Source organism: Nicotiana tabacum, chromosome 12 (assembly GCF_000715075.1).
Source record: "Nicotiana tabacum cultivar K326 chromosome 12, ASM71507v2, whole genome shotgun sequence".
Taxonomy (NCBI): domain Eukaryota; kingdom Viridiplantae; phylum Streptophyta; class Magnoliopsida; order Solanales; family Solanaceae; genus Nicotiana; species Nicotiana tabacum.
In genome coordinates, this window is record NC_134091.1 from 29,046,888 (window position 1) to 29,057,186 (window position 10,299).

Consider the following 10,299-nt stretch of genomic DNA (forward strand, 5'->3'; position numbering starts at 1 on the left):
AAAAATCTGAATATTCAAAGACTCATCAATCATTTATAATTGTAAGAAAAAATACGACACTATTTCACCCCTTTTTTATCATCTTTCTTGCATTTATTTACAATAATACCATTATATAACATTTGTTGCTATTCACTTTATATTTGCGCTATTAAATGTTGTTTATTGTTACATATTCACTGTTGTTCCTACAGACCATAGTATGTTTTGCCACGGTACTAGTTGAATAATCTTTTGGGCATTAATATTGGCTAATATTAACCTTATTTCATTAGAAAATCTAATTGTTTAAATCTAGATCTAAATTTTTGGTCAAACAGAAAGCTCAAGATAGCTGACCAACTGAGCTATTAAGATTCCCCGCTTTATTAACTGCAGTTATTGTCCGTTTTACGTATAAAAAAGCATGTTGTGCTGGTGTAATTAATGCGACTTACATTTGGAACTTTTACTAACACAACCAAGTAATTTGAAATAAAGTTTAAGATCCGAAAAGGGAAAAAATTACGCACACTAAGAGAAAGATTAACAGCTCTAATTGAAAAAAAAGAGTGCAAGATATTGATAACGGAATACTACTATTTAGAATGATTATATTTACAAAAAGTATCAGCTAAATAAAAAAAAATTGTAATTCAGTATGGAGCCTAACAATTAAAAAAAACTAACTAATAGAATCAGCTCAAAGGACATCCATCAACAAAAATACCTTTGGCAGTAGGACAAGTAGCCAAATCACAATACTCTCCTCCAGTTCCCCACCAAGAAAAGTTAACATTCTCAAGACTAAGGCAGAAAAACAGAACCACTCCCATTAAAGCCACTCCAGCATCTAATGCTGCTGATAAGACATAATTGTACCTTTGCCACCACTTCTTTGTGTATCTGAAAATCACAAAATTGAACAATATTCCAAACACAATCCAGCTGTTGAAGTTCAATGTTGTTGCTGGTGGCATAGCTGCTGTTGCCCCTAAAAGTACTGGAATATTAATCAGTTTAATCCAACTTTGACTTGGGAATGTTTTGTGTAACAACCACACCAAAATTGGTGCCACTGCACCTCCAACAAAGAACCAGTTTAAGGCAATGTAATCTCCCCAAAATATTCTCTTTGGTCCTACTAATCCCCAGATAACCGATGCATCAAAAAACACTCTATCGCTATTACAAGTCCACGGACTATTTGGAGGAAGCAAGTCAGGTTGGCATATGTGTTTAATGCTATTAAGTAACCACCACGCCACGCCCATATTGATCGTACCACCAAGTATGGTTCCAATTAGCTGGTTTAAGAAATAATACAAGTTTAGTCAGTCTCTTGAAGACTACCAAGAAATTTGACTCCTTGTCAAATACTAAATATGTAGGATAGAGAACAAGAAAGCTGATACCTGAACAATGAACATAGATCTTGGAGGAACCTTCATATAATGACCAAGCTTAAAATCTTGAAGAAAGGAAACAGCTTGACTCATACTCATATAGCCAAATGTCTTGAAGCAGACATTGGCTATTGGATACCCTGGGATTATCATACCGATAATATATTCTGTGATCACGTTTAGTCCTGGGGACTGTCATCAGAAGCAAAATTAATTAATATATGCATCAACAAAAGGAAATAAACATAACTTCAACTTGTAATATAAGACTAACCATGTTTGTGGTGGCTGTTATGATGCTTATTGGTAAGGTAAATATCAAGGCAAGAAAGGCGGCAAGGAGAAGCCCCCACCACGAAAGCTGAACTTGATCTTTCATGAAGATACACAGAACAAGCGATAAAGCCAATGAAAGTGCAAGGGTTACGTGAAACCACCAGCTCGGGATGTCCTTATATTTCATCATAAGCCTTGTGTGTATATCAGGCTTTCCTTTGAATGTCGCTCGGAATCTCTGATATATTTCCCTGTTCAATGAACTTATCAGTACACTTGTCTATGTGTGTGTGTTTTTGTAAGAGTTTCTTTCTTCTGGTAATGCATAGGTGCTATTGTAGTTGGTTAAATATGAAAGCCTTAACTATGCATAGGATACTATCTGAAAATAGCCAAGTGTTCCTACAACATCAACAAGAGTTACAGGTTCGATCGTTCTCTATGTGCCAAGGTGCTTTCTGTTGGAAACACAGCGTCTAGTCTAGATCCATTACGACGAATAAGTGACTAAAATTATGGAGTAAATAGGAGGGAGAGGTAAAAAGATAAGTAACGAGCACTTACTTTCCATTGAATAGAGCAACTTGAGTAAGAGTAGCCACAACAGCTGCGAAATTCAGGCCATAAGTAACAGCAAAGAACATACTGAGATGTATATGTCCATGTTTCGCGTATGATACCTTGTCTAACTCAAACTTATCATTAACAATAGCTGTGATATTATATACCTGCCCCTGAGCATTAAATAAGTCCGAGGAGAATAGGGGGAAATTCTTGGCATTGTATAGGTTCAACCCCCAATAGGAAATTGGAATTAGTATATAGACTATTGCAACATAGCCTACTATGACATTGACAATGGAAAATAAGGGATAAACTAAAGGGCTACCAAGGTATGATGCTATAGTAGCCCAATCAAAAGTGAAGGAAAATATTCCAAGGCCATGCATTCCTGAGCCAATTTGCTGGGCTAGTACTGATTTAGGAAATGCCAAGCAAAGTAAGGATAAGCTTGACAATGTTGGGAAGAGAAAACCAGGAACAATGTACCATATAAAACTGCAAGCTAATACAACTAAGAAAAATTTTCCTCTTGAGGATTTCCCTTCTTCTTTCTCATGTAAAGCCCTGCAAAATTCAAGAGAAATTATACTTGTTAGAATATATAATAATGTAAGCAAATTCAAGAAGCAGTAGACGATGAGCGACTTGCGATAATAGGCTATTCAGGGGATAATTAAAGCTGAATTTTTTGAGAAATTACCTGAAAAGAGAAACTTGAACAAGACTACTTGGCCACCACATTTCTGCAGGGTCTACCACATACTTCCTCATAATTCCTGCCCAGCCATATCCCAGAACCTGATACACAAACATTATATTAGCATCGATAAATTGGACGTGTCTATAGATTACAAAATCCCCATCCTATAAATCATAATTAGGAAAGTCAGGCTTATATAAACTTGAGAGGAGAATGTATGGAAGGACTATTTAGTATCTGTATAAAAATTTGAAGAATTTAAAATTGTTCCCCCTATTGAAAAATAAGGATTAGATCTTATATAAATTTAGAATGTGTCTTAAATAAGTACTAGTACTATGAAAGAGTTGAAAAGTAATTGACTATGAAGTTCAAAGATTTTCCCCCAGAAACTAAGAGGTTTGATTAAACTAGACGAAATAAAATTACATATTGGGTCTAACTACATCTTCAAGATGTAAGAGTAACTGATTTAGGCTTAGCAAATAGATACTTTCATCGCGTGAAAAGCCATATTATCTTGTTTACTAATTACAATCATGTTTTCCTCATCAAATATACAATTTTGTGACATTCTCGTGGAATCATCTTGTTTAAAATTTCGTATGAGTGATTTATGTTAACCTATTTGACTGGGCACGCTGACAAAATCAAATATACAATTTATGTGATTTTTTCCTAAACCTTGATGGACAAACCGTTGGAATAGTAGAGGTGCACAAGCTAATTGGAACACCACCGTCAAAAGAAATTATCATTTTTTAGAATTTTGGTACGTGCGACTACTTAAAAGGTAATTTAACAAGAAGAGATTCAATACCTGGGTGGCGATCACAAGAATCCAACCAGCCAAGAATGAGATGTTCCTAAAATAAAAAGCTTTAGTAATATCCACAATTCCAACAGCATAAGCAGGTCCATTCCCAAACGCAGAGCCAGCATTCGCAAAAATAGAAATCAAAACATGTTCTTTCATATTAAACGGCCCTGGATTCAACGTGAATTCCCACGATCTAATCTTAAATTTCCTCGTCGGTAACACCCTAGCCATAATTCGACCAAGTGGTAACGTAGCCACCTGGACAGTAATCATAGTTATGACCAATGGTTCTGCTCTATAACTGAAGAAAGTGTTAAGAAACGAGAGAAGAGCACAAGACAGGAGTCCTAAAAACCACATTCGAAAAGTCCAAACAGGAAGTGAAGGATCATCGTCGTTTGAGACTGTCAAACGAACTTGTTCGATTGGTGATTCTTCGTCATCTTCTTCAGGTACAACGTTTTCGGGATCCTTTTGTTGTATTTTTTCTTGCATGGTCATGACAGCCATGGAAGAAAAGGAAAAGGGGTTGAATTTCTAGGGTTTGATGAGTTGAATGGCCGTAGAAGCTAATCTGCAGGGGAATAGGCGGAGACTGAAGGCGTTTATATAGTAGTTAATGTAGGAGATAAAGAGTTGTACATGCATGATGAATCTACATTGAATCCAATTGGGATTTACTGAATTGTTCTCTTTTAATAAATGTCAATTTTTACTCCTATATATATTCGGTGCAAAGATTTTCGAGTAAATTACGTACTCTAGTGGTAAGATAATTCAGGAGAAGGAAAAGAAAGTGAATTACCAAAATCTAGAAAGAATGGGATTGTTAGAAACAAGAAACAAAACCAAAAAGAAAAAGGATTTAAAGAAACGAGATAAAAAAAGAATAAGGAAAATTTATCTCAACCAGGCAAGTCAAAACTGAAACAATTTCTAACAACAACTATTAGTCTAAGCTAATTGCCTTGGTAGAAAATATCTGTACGAAATAAATCATGGATATTGGATACCCTCCCCCTTAGAGTAATAAAAAACTTTGTAAGAACACTCTTATATAATGGACATCCTACACAAAGAAGCGTTCCCCTAACTAAGAAAAATTAAGATACGAAATTAAGAGGAATAAACAAACTACTAATAAGCAAATAACTTACTTGTTTAAAGTGTAAGAATATCATTTCTAATACATATTCATTTTATTAAGTAAATTGTGATTATTTTCTATTAAGTGTCTGGAAAGTACGTAAGAGAATATAAATGCTTATTCTCTTTTTTAATCAGAACATGTGAATAAAATTTTCAACAAAATATTTACTCTCTTTCTTAAATTTCATAAAATTGAATATACAAGAGCTTTCTATATGTAATTTTAGATTTTAATTTGTCTTTTAATAATTATACTTTAAAATACTTAATATCGAATATACGTCATCTTTTTCAAAACTAAACACTTATCTTAGTATAACGGAAATGCCATTTAAACTAATATTTGTGCAGTATTTTCATAGCATAGGAGGTGTAGATGTTAAATATAATATATGGATCTATCTACGACGGGGACATATTATATGAGTGTTTAGTGTAATTTATTCAAAATTTTCTATCTTTAGTTCAAATTCAACCGGCGATATATAACATGTTATTATTATATTTTCTAGGTTATTTATTAATCGTTCTATGAAATGTTACAAGTTATTATAGGCCAATCTAGTAGTGTAAAAATCTATACGTTATCAAAGAACTTAAATGTCACGACCCAACATTCTAACCTGTCGTGATGACGCCTATCTCGATATTAGGCAAGCCGACAATCTCAATAAACCACAATTTCTTTTAAGTTTGAGAATATAATATTTAAACACAATCCACAAATCTCGCAATTACCGATACAAATACTCCCAAAACCTGGTGTCATTCAGTACATGGGCATCTAATATGAATACAAGTTTGAAAAATACGGTCTATAATAGTCTGAGACCAAATATAGTAAATAAGGGGATAGGGAAGGAGAGGCAAGGTCTGCGAAATACAACAACTACCTCTGAATCTCCGAAAAATTAACTGTGCGAAAGAAATCAACACCCGCTATGGCCGGAAACACTTGAATCTGCACACGAAGTACAGAGTGTAGTATTAGTACAACCAACTCAGTAAGTAACAATAATAAATAAAGAATTGAAGATAGTGGCGAGCTACACAATTATAGTTCACTTTCAATAATTCCAGCAAAGAATAAACATGATTTCAAATACAACAGTTTAAGTCAAATCAATTTTATACAGTTCAAGTTCATGTAATCCGGATATAAAATCTTTCAAAGAATTTTACAACAATGACAGATAGTAACTAAGTGCAACAACAAATGAAAAGCAAGTACAGCCTCTCACGGCAACGGTCACTCAACTCGTCACAATAGCTCAATCACTCGGCTCTCAGCCCTCAGCGCTCACACTCAATGGGTACCCGCGCTCACTGGGGGTGTACAGACTCCAGAGGGGCTCCTACAGCCCAAGCGCTATAATCCGCACGGATAACTCACATGCTATAATATCCCGCACCGACAACTCACGTGCTATAATATACTTACCTCACCGACAGGACCTCGGCCTCACTCAATCATCAACCTCTCTAGTCTCTCAGAAATTATAAAGACTGAGGTATGATACACAAGTAAAATCATGACTGAGTACAGGACAACAATTAGCAAATAATTCAACAAGTACGTGACCTCTGCGGGTCCCAGCAGTACTATCACATAGTCTAAGCATGATTTACAGTCAAATTTCTTCAACACATAGAGGGCATATAGCTAACAACAAGTTATTCAACTTTACAGTTTTACGGGACGGACCAAGTCACAATCTACTCGGTGCACGTGCACGTGCACATGCCCGTCACCTAGCATGTGCGTCACCTTCAAAATAATCACATGACACAAAATTCGGGGTTTCATACCCCCAGGACTAGATTTAAAACTGCTACTTACCTCAAACCGTAAAATTCTTATTCCACTAAGCCTTTGCCTCGTGAATTGGCCTTCAAACGCCTCGAATCTAGCCACAATTAATTCAATTCAGTCAATAAAATTTATTAGAATTAATTCCATAAGAAAATGCTAATTTTTCATAAAAGATTTCGAAATTTAACTCAAAAATTGCCCATGGGGACCATGTCCCGGAACCCAACAAAAATTATAAAATCCGACAACCCATTCAATTACGAGTCCAACCATACCAAAATTAGCTAATTCCGATCACAACTCGACCTTCAAATCCTCAATTTGTGGTTTATGAAGTTTCTACAATTTTTTCCAAATTTTCATCTCAAAATACTAATTAAATGATAAAATCAGTGATATATTCATGTATATTAACCAAATCCGAGTTAGAATCACTTACCCCAATGAATTTCTTGAAAAACCAACAAAACATCGTCTGAAACCGAGCTCCCAAGGTCCAAAAATGAAATAATAACCTAAGCCTCGGTTATATAGTATAATCTCTGAACTCACCATGTGCGGTCCGCACACTTCCAAGTGCGGTCGCACATCCTAGCTCATGCGGTCGCATAAAATTTTGTGCGGCCGCACTCTCTTGGTGATTGCACTGCCAGTCCAAATGATGACTTCTTTACCTTTCTGGAAACTAGACACAAAGGGCTACAACTTTTATTTTTGAATGATCTCATAATTCCTCGTAGATCAAAAGATATAAGCTTCTGAAGTCGGACCAGCGAATCTGAGAGTTCCTGAGTGCGGCCGCACACAACATTGTGCGGCCCGCACACTCCTCTGTGGCCGCACACAAAATTGTGTGGTCCGCACAATTCCCCTGAGATCTACACTTCCCTTTTGCCTCAGCACTCCCAAAATGTGCGGTCCGCACTTCCAAAGACCCCCAGAACAACATTAGAGTGCCGAAAAGCCCGTACTCGCTCAAAACTCACCCCGAAACTCACCCGAGGCCCCCGAGATCCCATTCAAATATACCAACAATTTTCATAACATAACACGGATCTACTCGAGGCCTCAAATTATATCAAACAACAACAAAACGTCGAATTGCACCTCAAATCAAAATCTATACACTTTGAACTTTCAAATTCTATATCTTGTGCCGAAACACATCAAATCAATCCGAAATGACTTCAAATTTTGCACACAAGTCATAAATTACATAACAAAGCTATTAAAATTTCCAGAATTTGATTCCGACCCCGATATCAAAAAGTCAACTCCCCGGTCAAACTTTAAAACTTAACTTTCTATTTTAGCCATTTCAAGCTAAATTCTACTATGGACTTCCAAATAATTTTTCGGACACGCTCCTAAGTCCAAAATCACCATACGGAGCTGTTGGAATCATAAAAATTAAATTTTGAGGTCGTTTATACATAAGTTAATGTCCGATCAACTTTTCCAACTAAAATTTTTAATTATGAGACTAAGTGTCTCGTTTTACTCCGAATTTCTTCCGGACCCGAACCAACTAACCCAGTAAGTCATAAAATGACTGTAAAATATAAATTGAGCAGTAATTGGGGGAATGAAGTTATAATACTCAAAACGACCGACCGGGTCGTTACATTCTCCCCCTCTTAAACAAACGTTCGTCCTCGAACGGGTTTAGAATCATATCTGGAGTCTCAAATAGGTGTGGATATTTGCTCCACATCTCCCGCTCAATCTCCCAAGTAGCTTCTCCGACTAGCTGGCCTCTCCATTGTACCTTCACTTATGTTATGTTCTTTGACCTCAGCTTTCGAACCTGCCGGTCTAAAATAGCCACCGGCTCCACATCATAAGTCAGATTACTGCCCAACTGTACTGTACTGAAATCCAGAATATGAGACGAATCCCCGACATACTTTCGGAGCATGGATATATAGAACATTGGATGAACACCTGATAGACTAGGTGGAAAAGCAAGTTCATAAGCCATCTCTCCAATCTTCTTAAGTATCTCAAAAGGCCCAATATACCGAGGGCTCAACTTGCCCTTCTTCCCGAACCTTAACACACACTTTATGTGTGAAATATTGAGCAGAACCTTCTCCCCAACCATGTAAACAACATCACGAACCTTCCTGTCGGCATAGCTCTTCTATCTAGACTGTGCCGTGTAAAGCCGTTCCAGAATCACTTTGATTTTCTCTAAAGCATCCTAAACCAAGTCAGTACCCAATAGCCTATGTGTAAAAGTATTTATATATATATATATATATCCCGCCTTGCCACGCCGCATGTGCAAATATCAATAGTAACAATAGCACGGCAGAAACCTCGTGCAAACACCCGAACAAAACTTCCCAATAAAATAACGTGTCAATATCACATCTCATAAACTGCACCTCAAGTGCTCAAATATTACAACATATCACAGATTGCGCATCAAATGCTCAATTATTACAACTTGCCACAAAAATCAACAATACCTTATTTTCCACAATAACGAGCCCATGGCTCGACCATAATGTGCACAAAATCTTAACAAAATATCCGAAAGTGAACAAATCAACAAAATAATATTTCACATAAAAATCAAGGTAAAAATCACACCAAATCATCATGTAAAAAATAATTTCAACAAATAAGGATCTAGACATGACAAATAGAGGATTTAATAAGTGCCAATAATTTTCAATTTAATACATAAGGGCGTCTAAGGATTTTTAATCAATGAAATTTGCACATATAAACCAAGTACGTACTCGTCACTTAGCGTACATGGTTTTCAATTACACAAATTGCACATAAGACTCAATGCCTAAGGGGAAATTCCCCCACTTGAGGTTAGGCAAGATACTTACCTCTAACCGTGAAATTATTTACTCTGTTGTGCCTTTGCAACGCTAATTGGCCTCCGAAATCCTTGTATCTAGTCACAATTAATTCAATACAGTCAACAAAATTTATATAATCAATTCCATAAGAAAATACTATATTTTTTAATAAAAATCCGAAATTAACCCAAAAATCGCCTGCGGGGCCCACGTTTCGGAATCAGGCGAAAGTTACGAAATACGAATATCCATTCACTCACAAGTCTAACCATACTAAAATCACTAAATTCTGATGCCATTTCGTCCCTCAAATCGTGATTTTTCATTTTGAAAAGTTTCTTCAAAAATCACCCTTTTCCTCAACTCAAAACACAAATTAAATGATAAAAATAAAGGTAGAATCATGGAAATAAATAAATTCTAGGTGAAGAACACTTACCCAATCGATTTGCTTGAAAAACCCATAAGAAATCACTCAAAACCGAGCTCTATAAGTTAAAATGTGATAAAAATGGGCTAACCCTCGATTTGGAAATCTTATATTCTGCCCAGGCCTGAAAGCATCGCGAACGCGGAGAAAGAGATGCGTTCGCGAAGAAGAAAAACAAAAGCTGCCCAGTTGTTCTTCGCGAATGCGGAGAGGAAAAATCTGATGGCCCAACGATTGCTCTTCGCGAAAGCGTGAAGTAGTACGCGAACGCGAAGAGTGGAATGGCATAGCTACGCGAACACGTAAGCGACACGCGAACGAGAAGAGGAAAATGATCACC

The 10,299-nt window shown here is 36.4% G+C and overlaps 1 protein-coding gene across 1 annotated transcript; it reads right to left on the bottom strand.

The window, feature by feature from the left end:
* Positions 1 to 573: 573 nt before the first annotated feature.
* Positions 574 to 4,614, bottom strand: LOC107806698 (oligopeptide transporter 2-like). Its single transcript, XM_016630910.2, has 6 exons — positions 3,746 to 4,614; positions 2,926 to 3,023; positions 2,226 to 2,789; positions 1,660 to 1,912; positions 1,395 to 1,577; positions 574 to 1,286 (listed from the first exon to the last, which is right to left on the bottom strand). The coding sequence occupies exons 1-6, from the start codon at positions 4,253 to 4,255 to the stop codon at positions 678 to 680; spliced, it is 2,217 nt and encodes a 738-aa protein (XP_016486396.1). The 5' UTR covers positions 4,256 to 4,614; the 3' UTR covers positions 574 to 677.
* Between the last annotated feature and the right edge of the window lie 5,685 nt (positions 4,615 to 10,299).

Bases quoted from the DNA above. Each gene is read 5' to 3' on its own strand.
- LOC107806698 (XM_016630910.2), bottom strand. From the start codon at position 4,255: ATGGCTGTCATGACCATGCAAGAAAAAATACAACAAAAGGATCCCGAA. The intron at 3,024-3,745 runs GTATTGAATCTC...TTTGTGTATCAG, and splicing joins TTCTTGTGATCGCCACCCAG to GTTCTGGGATATGGCTGGGC. The intron at 1,287-1,394 runs GTATCAGCTTTC...TTCTTAAACCAG, and splicing joins GATCTATGTTCATTGTTCAG to CTAATTGGAACCATACTTGG.